This window comes from Mauremys mutica, chromosome 14 (assembly GCF_020497125.1).
Source record: "Mauremys mutica isolate MM-2020 ecotype Southern chromosome 14, ASM2049712v1, whole genome shotgun sequence".
Taxonomy (NCBI): Eukaryota; Metazoa; Chordata; order Testudines; family Geoemydidae; genus Mauremys; species Mauremys mutica.
The window spans coordinates 43,818,382-43,833,224 of NC_059085.1; the positions used below are offsets into that span (position 1 = coordinate 43,818,382).

The 14,843-nt window shown below is 50.1% G+C and overlaps 1 protein-coding gene across 3 annotated transcripts in view; it reads left to right on the forward strand.

The window, feature by feature from the left end:
- The window catches only part of TANGO6 (transport and golgi organization 6 homolog), an 85,019-nt gene that overhangs the window by 38,985 nt on the left and 31,191 nt on the right, over positions 1 to 14,843 (forward strand). For all 3 annotated transcript variants that reach the window (XM_044987745.1, XM_044987746.1, XM_044987747.1), the window contains exons 13-15: positions 531 to 1,067; positions 2,336 to 2,393; positions 14,362 to 14,514. In XM_044987745.1, coding sequence (XP_044843680.1) covers positions 531 to 1,067; positions 2,336 to 2,393; positions 14,362 to 14,514 — 748 coding nt within the window. The remainder of the gene's footprint in view (positions 1 to 530; positions 1,068 to 2,335; positions 2,394 to 14,361; positions 14,515 to 14,843) is intronic.

The following is a 14,843-nucleotide window of genomic DNA, read 5'->3' on the forward strand; positions in this document are numbered from 1 at the left end:
TTCCTTTTTGTATGTGCTACAGTGAACATGAGGCCTGAGTAAATGCCTCCTGGGAGGAGCGTCTCCCCGGCTCAGCTGAGCTAGTGCCGCGTGGCTGAACTGCACTGCAAGCAGACTAGCAGTGTCGGTAAAGGATGTGCAGGAGAAGGAGCCAGTGAGGCTTTACAGGAACCAGTCAGACTACTTACTGCTGTGTCTGAGAAGCTGCATGACCAGACGAGGTGTTCTGGGCCTCCTGTAGCCACATCCCCATGTGAGGATGGTAGGGAAATGTGAAAAGCTGCTGGCCCACCCCACTTAATGGTCACACTTGCCAGTTTGGGGCACATTATTATCTGATCCATCAGGCTCACATCCACGCTGTGCAGTTACCGAGGTTTCTTAATAGATTCAGCTCCATCAGACCATCTCCCATCACTCTCTCTCCCGGGCCACTCAGCCCAGGGGAGTGTTCTCTGGAGCTGCTGTAAGTCAGTGTGTCCATCTCTCGTTTTGAGGCCATGCCAGTGACAGTTGTGTTCTTCTTTCAGCTGAAATCGAGTGACTTTGCCTTCCTAAAGCAGTTGGTGCCCCTGTTGGAGGAGATCTCCCGCATTCATCCTGAACCTGTCATCCAGGAGCTCGCTGCTGATCTGCGCATCACCATCTGCACTCACGGAGCCTTCTCCACCCAAACAGTTGGCACTGCTGCCCACAGCACCCTGGGGAAAATAATAGGGTCAAACAGGTCAGGAGGACAGACCCACGCAAACCCCACAGAAAGTCCTGAGGACAAAACAGCCGGGCTCAGCCTGGGACCGCCACAGAGTAATGAAAATTGCAGCCACACAAACAGCAGCATGGCCAGTAACCCCAGTCCTAAAGGAAAGAATGGGGACTCCACCGTGCAGAAAGAGTGCCCCGCTGGGACTCCTACAGCAGCCCACAGCCCACAACAGCTTCAGGAGCTCCTCTTATCAGCGTATGACCCTGAAATCCCAGTACGGGCAGCTGCCTTGCGGGGTCTTTCCCGCTTGATAGAGCAGAGAGATCCAGACGGACTTAAGGCTCAGGAGAAACTCCTCAAGGTAGGCAGAACTCAAGACGAAAGCTTGCTTACAGAGCGTGTTTGTTTAATGAGCTGTTTCCCTTCTGACACTGTGCCATGCTCAACCAAGTGTCACACTTACAGGCTTGTCTTCACACTTCTTACATGACAACACACCTGGGACAATGTGGGCTCTGGGGGAGTGACTCAGGCGGGCCATACACATGTCTGGGAAGAGCACGCAGATCCCTTGTTGGCAGGTTTTTCCTGCAGAGCTCAGCCTTCGTCCTGCTTGTGGACCCAGCAACTCTTACTGGGTTTCCTCTCAACTGTTGGGGTTTGTTCTCTCTCCTCCCGGCCCCATGAAGCAGTAAACACGATGATTTGGTAGCCCAGTTATTGACCCTGCTGACATGAGATTAACAAGGTTCCTCTGGCCCAACATGGGCAATGTCCCCATGTGCTATTCTCATGCTGGCGTGTCATGCCCCGCCTCTGCCCCATATTCCTGGGTTCAGGGAGGAGCAGAGGTCACTTCCACTGTTTTCTGCAGCTAAAGGAGAGGAACCAGAGTTAAAACGGGAAAGTGCCCACTGATCTCTGTAAGTGAAAACCTCGCATCCTCCCTGTGAATAGCTAAGGAAACAAATTGTCCTACATGCTATTGCAGGACTCAGAGGAGATTCCTGAGCCACTCCCCACCCTGCAGCTGGCAGTCTCTGCTGTAGCGATGGGCAGCTGAGGAGTCAGTGTCTCGCTAGCAGATTTCATGAATCAGCGTTACATTTATGGCAACCACGACCCAGGCTCAAACCCTTTAACCAGGGCCATGTGCAGTCCATGATGCTGTGGGAATCCACCCATATGACAGCTCTGAGAGGTGCAAACTTCCACATTCATCTCAGCGTGGTGCTAACTCTCAAGCCTAGTTATGATGATTTAAATTGTCAGCATTCACTATTTCACTGCTGGCAGAAGCATCCAGCCAATGTCCTGGTCCCTCACTGCTGGCTGCAGAGGGGTGTGTTGAGGTAAGAGGCAGTGGAACAGCTAGTTGCTGTCAAAGTTTAGAATTTCAAAATTTCCTGTTGCTCCAAACTTGCCTACAAGGTGGAGAGAAAAGCTGCTTCCCCACAGATCACACAGGGCCTTGCTTGTAACTCCAGCTTGACCACAGGGTACAGAGGCTCACTCAGAGAAATGGGGAAGTCTGGATAACACCCCCAAGTGTGTGGGACTGGAGCTGTCTGAGGTGAGAACATGGGTCTTGCACTCCTAGGAAGGTAACTGGTGTGCTTTGTCCTCCAGGTTTTCCTGGAAAATATGGAACACGAGGACTCCTTTGTGTACCTTTCTGCTATTCAAGGTGAGTGCAGTGCCCAAGTTGCTTGGGTTTGATGTCTAATAATTTTCTAAGGATTTGCTGGTTAAACGTGCACATTGTGTCTGTCATGCAGAGCCCTTCGCTCCTTTCAGTGCCCAGAGCCAAGGCAGCTACCAAGAGAGTAGCACAATGATCACTGCCTGGGTGAGATCGGTGGGGCAAGGTCTGAACACAGGATCGGGAGCCAGGAACTGCTGAGTTCCAATCCCAGCTATGCCACTCTCCCGTTCTGTGACCTTCACCTCTGTGCCTGTTTCCCTTTCTCAAAACAGGGATATTTCCTACGTCCTGGGCTCCTTGTGTGAACTGCACTTGCCAGAACAATACTATTGTGGAATATAAGACACCTGTGAGGAGAATTGTGTTTAGCCTGGCCTAGGTAGGAAACTTCTCTGCCCCATCTGTTGTCTCCTCCTTGCCAGCAGCAGTAAACACCCCAGTCTCTGGATCACCTGCCAACAGTGAGGGGTTAGCTTCTCTTTCTCCCTCTCTAGCTGCAGAAACTCACAGCACTGGTCACTTGTCTGCAGCATGGTAAGGAAAGAAGCAATCTCCTGTCTGTGTCATCTGTATCTCTCCACTCTTCTTATATTGATTTGTACTGAGACCCCTATTGTAATGTCAGGGAGGGCCTTGTTCCCCCCCAGCACCCTGCTGTCTTTAGGCCAATCTGTGGGAGTCTCTCTGGGCAGTTTCTGCCAGTGTTTCTGAGGCTATTGTAATCTGAAAGGTGGAAAGGTACCCAGTTCTTGCTGAGTTCTTCACAGCTGGGTCTATCTTCGTGTCCTCTGTGGCTTGGGGTGTGAAGCTTTCTCTGGCTGCCATCAATACTTTGCCCAGAAAGCGGCTTCACTGAACTTAAGTTGGAGATCGAATCACCACAACTGTAAAGGGAAATGAACAAGCGGTGAATGAATTACAACACATTTAAGCCAGAAGAGCACAACGGTCTTTGCCCAGCAGTTCCAGGAATAGGTCTTGCTGGGAAAGATTTTCTTTTAGAACAAAAGGAAAAGCAAACATTTTACATGGCTCCAGGTTCTGCCTCGGAGCTGTTTCCAGCACCATCTCCCGGTTGAAGTGGGGCGGAGGTTTTTGATCTAATAGAACAACTAGTAGCTCATGATTCCTGCCACCCACTTGTGTGTGACTAATGCACATGGAGGTGTAGGTGCTGTACGTTTCCCTGTTCAGATGAGGCAAACCCTCTTCCCAGGTAAGCCATACTGGAGGGCATCTTCCCCACTATGGTTTAACTAGCATTTGTTTTGTGATATGTATGAGTCCTTTGTGTTCCACCCATGCTCCTATCTGTGAACTGCTGGCGTACATCAGCTGAAAGGTGTGTGCTTGTTTATTTACCAATTAAGCCATTGATTATATTCCCCTGCTGAGGATGTGCTGCAGATTTAGTGAGTCTCTCATCCTTAAACACTGCACATTCCCAAGAAAGTCAGAGGTGAGACAGGAGAGAATTCCCTGGAAACCAGAGAGCCAGTGGCTGTGAAAGCCAACCTTTATGCCTCCCAGTCAGCAGTTTGGATCCATATGGATTTTCTACTGGGATCGCAGGCCTCCTGGAGCTAGCATCTATTTGGCTTTGTCTAGACTAGAGCTTTGATCATGTAACTCAAGGCAATTGATTGCCAGTTAACTTGCGTAAATGCTAATCTAGACAGTCCACGGAAGTGTGTTGGTGGCTGTGTTAGAGTTCACGGTGGTAAATACACTTTTCCTTCAGCTGCGTGGGCAAACAAGTCATTGCTGTCACAGGCATGGTACAAGGCTTCTCCACAGAATGAAGGGCAGTAGCGCAGGACCTCCGTGCTAGTCAGTGCATGCAGCTCTTAGTAGAGCACAGGTCACTCTGAGATTCTTGCGGAGGTTGGCTAATAGGTGTGCTCCGCAGACTGGGCCACCAGGGAAAGGCAATCCTGAAATACGCGGGTTATTGTCAAGGGAAAGATGGGGGCAAGCTTCTGATACCTGTGACCCGTGGGCAGGGGAGTCCAAAGTTGTGAGCGGAGCGACCGCTGACCCAGGGAGAGTGGCACTGGGGGACTGTTGGAGTTGACAGGTAGTTCAGTGTCTCTGCTAGCAGTGATGGCAGAAATAGGCTGTCCTTGGCCTCATGTCGTGTGGGGAGATGGTGTTACTGTTTCCACGCAACAGGGAGGCTACCTCAGTGAGAGGCAAACACAGCTCTGGACGTTAGGTCGACATAGCTTTGTAGTGTAGACCAGGCTGAAGTGCCTCTTGGTCCATGGTGCTCAGCATGCACATTTGGAACTGGGAGTCTGACACCAGAAACTCTCCTGAGCGGCTTGGTTCTCCAGCTATGAAAGCATAAGCCGCCCCACCACATGGTGAAAATACCTGGGCTCTCCTGAAAGGGGAAACCTGTCATTTCTAGAGTAACACAGATGTTTGTTTAGCTGCTTGTAAAGAATTGCAGGGTGATCTGGCATAAAGCTGTACCAACATGCTTTATAGACGATGAACAAATAAAGAGCGCCTTCCGAAGAAAAGCTGTCGTATCCGGACTCCAACCCTATTGCATACTAGCTATCTAAACAATCCCCCTGTGGTTTCCGATCTTCACTCTTTCCAAACTCCTGGGTAGTGTTGCTGTGCACTTTTTAAAGGGGGCTCCATGGCAAGAAACCGTGCGGATGCATTCTAAAGCAGCTGCAAGAGCTGGAGCAGTTCTGCCGAGGGAATTGCTGTAATCAAGCTGTATGGTTCCCCGGGTATATTAGCTGCTGGGGAGGTCATTGTGGGGAAAATAAAATCTCTTCCTAAGAAACCTGTGCGTGTGAAGAGAGGTTACTAGCTTGCCCATGCATCCTGTTCCATGGAAATGGCTGCTGAAAATGGTGCCAAGATTCCTGACCTTGCTTCCTACCTTAGACCGAGTCCCTGCAGTAAGAGGAGAGACACAGGAAGAGAGAGCATCTAGTGAAACCTCGTATTGGGGTACCTGGGCAGGTCATTTTAATGTTCACCACTTAGCGCCCCCATTACTATCTCAATAAAACCACTGATAGACAGGGGATGGATGCTTGAGGGACGCCAGGTAGCATAACCATTGGGAATGATCTAGTCATCTGTTACCACTAACTGATCTCCAGCCTTGTAGGTGTGACTAGAACAATGTCAGACATGAGGCCCAAATGACACATTCACATTCACAATACAAGCTTTCATTATTATTAAAAAAAATTATAAGTAGTTTCTGGCTCTCAGGGTTGAAAAAACCCTTCCAAAATGTGGCTTAAGTGTAACCAGTGTAGTAGTGATTGCTTGGCTCTGCAGACAGCCTGAATCAGTGGCTCTGAGAGGTCTGAACTCCCCAAAGCCCTATTAATCTCCTCTATACGTTAACCCTGTAGCCCACTGATGACACTTTAATGTAACCATTAACTATTCAATTAGTGATCACTGTAGTGCATGGAATGGTGAAGAAGGTGGCCACGGGGAGTTGCTGCAGAGAAGGATGTGCAGAAAGAAAAACAGACACAGTTAAGAGAGAGACAAGGAAGGGAAACAAAGTGAAGAAATAATAGTGATCCTATGGGGGAGCAGATTTCCCTATGGGGTGCTGCCGAATAAGACAGTTGGGTTCCAAACAAAACATGGCATGACAATAACTCATAGTTTCATTGCTACATAAAGACCAGATTCTCCCCTGGGTCTCTGTGACATTGTTGGGGTGCCACTGTGGATTGACAGTAGTGTGTTTGTGCAAGACTGAAACTTTGGTCCATGGATCAGAATTAAAAATGGGATTCAGCTCTCGCCACAGAATGAGTTTGACACCCCTGCACTAGCACCACTTGAAGATGGTTACATGCGCAGACCATCTCCTGTAGTCACCAAATCAGCTGGCCGTGGCTGTTATCAAAACTTGTTATTTCTCAGGCTTGGTCTACACTTAAGTTTTGCCAGTATCGCTTAGTCTGTTTGGGGAACTGGTACAAACTGTAGCCCGTGTCATGGCTCCACAAGCCCTGAGCTACATCCCAGCTAGTGGAGGAACCCCTTCAGTGAGTCCCACTCTTCCTTCAGGGTTGGCCATACGGTCTCACCAGCTCCTACACTTGAGCCTCTAGGTTTCAGCGCTCCCGCTTCATACTATGAGCTCTGCCCAGTGCGTCCAACTAACAGACACCTGGTTAGAGTCTCTGAAGAGTGTAAATGGGCCTCAGCAGGTATTTGCAGTTCCAAACAGACTAGGGTTTATTAGTCAACTGGAGTGCAGCACTGGAAGCCCTTAGGTTAGCGCAGAGAAATAAAGATGAAGACAGTGTCTGTCTGGCCAAGCTAGTGCCATCCACCATCCAAGCTGCTGTGGACCCCATTTCTGGCTCTCTCTGACCCTTTGTCAGTCCCAGGGGAGAGCAGTCCAGCCTCTTCCAGAAGCAAACTCTTTATCCCTGCCTGTACCTCTGTCCTTCGTTTTCAGGCAGAGCTATGCTGAGTTCACATACTCCACCTCTGAGCGCTTCCCCCGTAAAGCGTTGATTGCTCAGCCATTGGGGGGGTTCTCGTTGTCTCTGTAGATCCTCTGTTGATTTGGGTTGGTTTCAACCAGGTCTTTAATGCCCATTCATTCCACCCAGGCAGCGGGATGGTGCACACACCTCATGCCTTCTGTGCTGCCCCAACAGCAGACTTACCCCTTTTTCACCTACTTGGTAGCAATGTTAAGTACAGGGGGACGCTGAGACACACACACAGGGTCCATAAAAATATTGCAGAAAATCCCCACTTCATCACAACTAACAAAGGCAGAATAAACCCCCACTAGGAGGGTTTGCTGGGGTAGCTCTACCAGTATATCTATACTTGTCTAGTGTAGACAAGGCTGACGTATGACAGAGTTGTCACTTGCCTGCAATGGTCTTCTCAGGCAATAGAAGCTTGAATAATACCGTAGAAGTCTACCTTTCGGCAGCTAATCCTTCCAAATCTTAAACACAGAACTCTAGTACTGTTGAGCCAGATGGGGAACCAGGCCATGCATCCTAGTCAGTCTCATATATATGCATTGTTTCCACCTCTGACCCAGGTCTCTCTCCTCAATAGACAGATCTTTCTTGTGTATGGCTGGGTTGGGTGCATAAGGTAGCATTGTTCCTTTGGAAGGAAAGTCTTAGTGACATGAACAATTAGATTCTTAGAGGGGTAAACAATGTATTGCTTAGGAGATGCATAAGTATGGAGGAAGAAAACCCCTGCGGATTGTACAATTAGTTACCTCTGTCTCTGAACCTCCTCTTCAGTGTGGCAGAAATCTGAGATGAAGGCAGTCTGGGGTGGTTAAGACTGGCTCCTTAAAAATTCTCAAACTCCAGTCTCTGTCCCCACTTCTCTTGCTGGCTGGAGTAGGAGCAAGAGAAGAAATACCATATTTGCTTCTCGTAATTGATGACTGGAAGAACAACCCCTTCCGAAACAGCTGGAAGATTATCAGTACACTTTCCTCTCTGCCTGTACAGTCTTGAGTGTGATGAGGTTATTCTTGCCCTGCAGGTGAAATAGGCATGCACGCTTAGATAGCCTCTGAATGATTCATGTACTGTGGGCAGCTCCTCACATATTTAGCCGCCAGTTATAGTTCCGATTAACCCTGACACAGTTTCTTGTGGTGTTGAGTCACTAACTGTACACAGAAGTAACATGTTAGCTAAGATTAGAAAGCGTTGTTAGTCTTGCCCTGTAAATGGCCTTCGGGGATGTAGGGTAGAGGTTGAGAGCAGCTGATGGATGCTTTAGGCAGGTTCCCTTTTTTTCTGGGCAACACATGCTGCTTCTGCGGTAGGGCTTTTTGCAAGTGTTTTCTGATGTTGGAACTTACAAGCTGGGTAGCCATGATGAGAACTGAAATCAGAGCTCACCCCAGAGCATGATACAGGAAGGGAGAGGGATCTGGCACTATGCCACTGTATCGATGTAGGCTGATGGCCAGTAATTGACAGAGGGTGTTAGTTCATTGATACTTACGATTTGGGACCTACAGGTGGGGCTGCTACTCTGAGGATGGGAGGGAATTAGATCTTGCATGTCAGCCCTCACCACTGCCGATGTGCTTGTCAGAGCCAGGAAGCTTTGTGCCACGATATAATTTTCACTTACTAGTTGCTGCTTTTTATTACGTTGACAGTCAAGCCCCAAATAAGTCGGCAGTTGTTTGAGCTCAGTTCCAGAACTGCAAATCCTGGACAGGGCTTGGCAGTACGGAACACAAGCAGGTCTCCTGGCTCCTGTACTGTGCTTTAACCATAAGGCCATGCTTCTCTTCAGTGTCGTTCAGGCAAAATGGCCAGGCATGTTCAGATTCCCTATTTCTCAGCCTCTCTGAGAGTCTCCGGTGTTTTCATTCTGTGGTTCAGTCCTTAGAGAGAGCACTTACACCCTTCATGGACTCATCCTTTCCTACCATCCCAGTTGTCTGCTGGTTGGTTCTTAGTATGTTTGTTATAGGACGGCTCCACATGGAGCCACCCCCAACAATAGAACTGGGGTCTCTGCCTCAGTTTTCCCTCCTTTGAAGGTCCCAGTAACTCTGTGCAAGCTTTCTTGTCTCATAAGACCCCTTCTTGGTACTGATTTATTACAAAAACATAGTGAAATTTAACCAGAACACACTGGTGCCACATCTGTCTGATCCCAACAAGGGCAGTCAGGGCCAGGGGTCGGAGCAGGGGCAAACCTGAGGCTAGGAGAAGCAGAGGACTTTGTAGTTGGATTCCAGGCCAGAGTCGATACTGAGGGTCAGAGTCCAAGTCTGTAGGTGAACTCTAGACCAAGCAGAGGTCAAAGCCAGGGATTCAGGAGCAACGAGCAGGAACAGTCATGGCAGCTACAGGAGATCCACGCTGTTGCCTGGACGCTTCCTGGCATGCCCCTTGGGTTTATATAGGGCAGGGAGCCAATCAGGAGCCATGAGGCTGCTGTCTGTCAAGCTCCTGAAGCAGAACTTCCCCATGTCTGTGTCCACAGCGGGTCATGGGAAGTGGAGCACAGATGGGCTCCAGCTGGCGCTGCGTAGCACCCTGGAGATGTCAGCTGCCTGGTGCAGGCCTGGGTTCTAGACCCATGGGGCCTTACAACATGGTTCTTAAAATCCTGTGACATGATGCCACACTCCCACCACACCTGGGCTCTTCATCAGTCTGCCTGTCCTTTTACAGGAGACCCCCCCAGCCCTTCCAGCTGGAGCGCAGCCCCACTCTTCCCAGCAGGACACCCCTTCCCCTCCCAGCCTCTCTGTTGGAAGTTCATCCTCACCAGGGGAGTAACCCTTAGTCCCCTGAGCTCCCAGCCCTCTGGCTCAAGCTACCCACTGAGGTCCCTATGCTGGAGAAGCCCCTCCTTGGCCTTCAGCCCTCTGGCCCTGGTTCTCTGGCTTGGGGAGGTCAACTGGCAAACCCCTCCCTCTTGCTGCTCTCCTGCCTTCAGCCTTCCCCCAGGAATTGCATTCAGTCTCAAGGCTCTGGCAGCGCTCACTTGTCAGTGTCTCACTCCCTGGGAGCTCTCACCTGCCCTTGTCCTGCTGACACTGTCTCTGCTCTAAGGTCACCCTCTCACCAGGCCTCTCTCGACTCCAAGTCCCAGTCTTTTAACCTTAGTTGGGTCAGCTGATGATTCACAAATGCACTAGGCTCTTTCCTCTTGAAGGGCCAGTGCCACCCTGACAGTTTCATTCTGGAAGTTCCCATCTCACTTTCAAAAGTCTTTTGTGAGCCCATCTCTCTGTACTGACTGAGTTCTGGTTACATTGCTGTTGTCTTTAATATTCTAGACCTTGGCAGCGCATGGTCTTATGACCTGGAAGAGAGAGCCGATAAAGCAGACTGATCTACCAAGCTCATGCTCCAAGACTGGTTGAGAGGCTAGAGGAGGTGAAAGGGTTTGGATGCTGCCCACTCTTGACATTGTACAAATACACAGCTCGGATTGCACACTCTGTACAGACACAGAACAGAGACAATCCCTGCTCCAAAGAGCTGACTACATCAGTGTAAGACAAGCCCAATGGTGGAGGACAAGTTGATGAGGAGATACTGCTGGTCAGCGTGACGGGCTCTGGTCTCAGCACACCAGCAATCAAACTGCTGTCAAATTTTTGTAGGCATCACAGCAAATTACAACTCAGCAGCCAGGATCAGACAATGTCAGGAAGCATAGGGAATGGGATGGTGAATGATACAGAGAAGGGTCAGGGAGACAAGGTGGGTGAGGTCAGATTTTTTATTTGACCAACTTTTGTTGGTGCGAGACAAGCCTGACCTGGACACCGTGCGCAGCACTGGCCACCCCATCTCGGAAAGGGTCTTCCAGAACTAGACAGGGCTGAGAGAGACACAAGGAGAATGATCAGGGGCCTGGAATTCAAGGGCCTCCTCGAGGCTAAGCTCAGACCCAGGCACGGATCCTAGAGAAATCTGTTCTGGCTGCAGATAGGAGGGCTCTGCAATGTTGGGAGTAGCTTTTTGCGTGGGCAAACCTGCTGTTAGTGTTTCTCTCTGCAGAGCAAGTGGAAACAGTTTTCCATTGGCTTTGCCAGTGCTGCGATTTATCTGCATATATGGCAGGGGGGAAGTTGTGTGGAGGAGGTGGTTATAGATCTAAGAAGGAGGAATGCATGTACTTCCTGGCCTTTGAGATGAGGCTTTGGCTCCAGCTGCCTCATTTTTTTCTGTCTGCAGGGCACTGGGTCTCTTCTTTCCTACCTAATTAGGGTGTGGCTAAAAGGAGTCATGTCAGTTATATCAGCAGGACTTTCATGTCAGTTTTATACTCCGTATGATGCTCATTACTCATTCAAATAAAGGCCATAGCGCCGATGCCACTCATTCCTGCCCTATAGTACCCTCTGCTCTTCTAGTCTGGGCCTCTCCCACACAGCGGTGCCAGTGCGTCTCCATCCTAGTTGGCAGCACCCAGCACGATCCCAGCCCTGACTTCCCCCCATGCACAGCTGGGCCCTAGTATCCCAGTCTTTACCTGCAGTTCCATCAGGATCTGCACGGAGATTCCAGGCACACTGCACTTGTGCCTGACACCAAATTTGAATCAGAATTCCAGAAGACTGTTCATTTACTGTGTCCCTTCCCCTCCCGCTCCCCTGCTCCAGTACCTCCAGCACTCCCTGCGTGGGGCACAGACATGCATTCATTTCCTATCTAAACCTCGCCAACTCTCAAAACTTCCAGTCTTCTGCCAGAATGCGTTTCTCCAGGAATCTTTAGGTTGCTAACATGGGTTCCATGTAATCTGGAGGCTACTGAAGGGAGTGGGACATACTCTGCTAAGAAGGTGAGAGAGCAACTCCAGAGCTGAGATACTCACAATGCACAGCCTGTTAGAAACAGATTTTGTGAGCTGTCTCCTCTCATCCGCTGTGGTGTTCAACCTGGAGCAGTACAAGATGAGTTACTCACGGGACACGAGCCCCTTCTGATCTTCAAGAGAGACCTTGTCACACAGTTAGCTTCCAGCCCCTGCAAAAGCTATTTATTAACAGACTGGCAATGCCAGACGACCACAACCATGGGCTCATGTAAGGAGCAGTTCATTGAACTACTTAGGGCTTGTGGGACAATGCATTCTACGCAAACAGCACGCCATTAAAGCACACCAGCAGGGTCTACACAGACCAGTTACAGTGCACTAAAGTGTTGTGCATTAGAAATCAACCCCACCCCGCCCCTGTAGAGCCTATTAACCCACTGTGTAGACAAGCCTTAGTGTACATGAGTAGGGTGCTGGAAGTTATATCGAACCAGAGAGTAAACGGTTCATAGCAGGCAGACTGTGTGAGCTGAACGTGAGCGAGATCTGGTACGAAGGGGCTGTGTTTAGAGGAAGCTTGGCTGGGGTTCCCTTGTTGCTGTGGATGGGGTAGAGATCTCTTATGAGGGTTCAGAGGTGTGCGAGGAGATAGGGACGTGGGCCCTGCCTTGCAGAGCTCACAGGCGTGCAGCCAAAGGGAGAGGGAAAGGGGGAGGGGACGAGGTTCGTTCATTTACTGAATTGATGTGACCCAGGCTGAATTCCTGTTGCCACTTGGTGCTGATGCCTTGATTTTTCTCATCCCAGCCTATTGGTCTTTGCTAGGAGAGCCAGAAACCATGACCTTGCCCCAATGCCTTGTCTGTTGTACAGCGCACCTCGAGCCTTGCCTTTCCTGTGTTCAGCCCCAGCCTTTGTTGTTGGTTTGTGACCCTCGCTTTGCCAGTGACGCCCAGGCCAGCACCATGCTGCAAGAACCTAGCCAGGGCTGAATCCAGGCGCCAGCAATCGCGTTCCCTGACGGGACGCTGAATATGGCCTGTCCTGGTCTGTGCTACGTTGCGTTCAGCGCTGTCAGCTTGTGAGGACAGGACTGAGGACTGGCAAATGGTGTATTGGACCGTGCTGCCAACCCTCGGGCTGCTAGAGCCTGGCCTGTAATATTGGTGGTGTTCTGGAAGCCCCAGCTCCTTCAGTCCTGTTCCTACAGAAGGGTCAGCTCCATCTGGAGCCCTCCCGGCTACGGAGAAAAGCTGAAACATAACCCAGGTATGCCCCAAAGGCTCAAAGTAGATAGCAAATAAATCCCCAACTTCCATTGTTTATAGTCGCTAGGGTTTTAAGCCAGTCTCCTGATTTTGGGGACCTGCCTCGGGACTTTGGCTCACCAGAGACTGGCATACTGAGGCCAGGGTAGGACGCATGCTGTCAGTCCCCAAGCACAGTGTCTGAGGCAGGGACCAGCGAGGGGAAAAGGAGACCACTATGTTGGGTCAGACAGCTCTTCCTGGTCCTACACTCCCTGGTGTTCTCCCACAATCCCCATTGCAAGGCCGGTCAAAGAGAGTCTGTCTTAGGCTACAGGGTGAATTGTCTCCGGAGCTCAGGTGACCACTATTAAGTGCCGCTGTGCTGCTGTTTGCCAGCTCAGGCAGCTTCCAGTGATACTTCGCCCCTTCTCCTGCCCTTCAATTTTGTAACTAATTTTTGGATGTTTAACATCTCCTGTCAGTCTGGTTGAGCGCTGGTCACCTCTGCCTGCTCTCTGCAGACGGGTCTGGGGAGGAGTCCATAGCTTGACTAGCTGGCCCTGCACTCCAAGGGACAGTCAGTGCCATTTCTTGGGTGACAGTGGGAGTGATGGGCTGGCACAGAACCTGCGGGAGCATAACTACCTTTCAGGTTCTGAGGTTGATACAGACAGCAAGATACTGTGATCCTCACACTTGGAAGCGTTAGGAGACGGAGACTGTTTGGCAAGCGTGTTGACGTGTGCTAGAGATGCCAAAATGAACAAAGATTATTAAAATCCCCCAAATTGTCAACTGACACTGCCTTGTGCAAATAAACCTGCCACTTCGAATCACTGTAAAAACCTCCGTCTGCGAGCTCTCTCCCTTCTCGTTCTGTGCCCCAGTGCGTCTGCTGCTGCCCTGCAGCTGTGGTTGAGAGGCCCGGATGCCAGCTATATCCGCCACACACAGGGCTGGAGCAGTAACCTGTACCACTACCGTTTACCCCGCAGCAATTCATGGGAACCATGTTATTTTCCAGCTCTGCTCAGTCACTAATGGAGCTGAGATGGGGAGGAGGGGGGTGCATTTTACAGCTGCATGCCCAGTTTTCCCACCCCGCCCGTGTTCACAGATCCACAAGTGATCAGCCCTTGGGGCTGGATACTCTTAGCATTTTATTGGGTAGTTTTGGGCTACAACTGTTGCCCCAGGGAGGAACTGACCTGGGGGGGCAGAGCCCTCTGAGGCGGAGAAGCTCACTGAGCAGAGAGGTAGTAAACCCTGAAGAGACTCTGAGATTGATTTTCGTCTGTAAGTTCGCTGTGGTTTGGTGCTCCATGGTTAGACATTCTGGGTCTATCCACTGCCTTATATTTTAGATTGAATCATGTACCCCTTTTTGTTTTGAACATCAGGTGTTGCCCTTCTGTCAGATGTGTACCCAGAGCAAATCCTACCCTGCCTGCTGGCCCAGTATGGCTGCACTTCACCAGGCACCAGAGGACCCCAGACTGCAGAGACCAGGATGAAAGTGGGAGAGGTGCTGATGCGGGTAACCCGGGCACTGGGTGAGTCTACAGCAGTTTCTCCTTTGGAGGGAGTGTACCAAATACTGCATCAGAGCAACATGTACCATTACTCTTGTGTATGGCCCTGGGCTTTATTGGGGCCTCTGTGTGTCCATGTTCCAGTGAAAATAGTGGAAAACTTTGAAGTTGTTGAAGTTTTCACTGCAAGTATTTAGTTTATTGATTTTTTTTTCCAGATCTACAAAAATAAAACCTACTGTGAAAAGTTTGCACTTTCCAGTAGTGACTCTACTATAAATTTGATGGGTTAGTACTGGTCACTTAAACCAGATGTGCCCAGACTTTGCCCAGCTGAGGTCACACTGGGA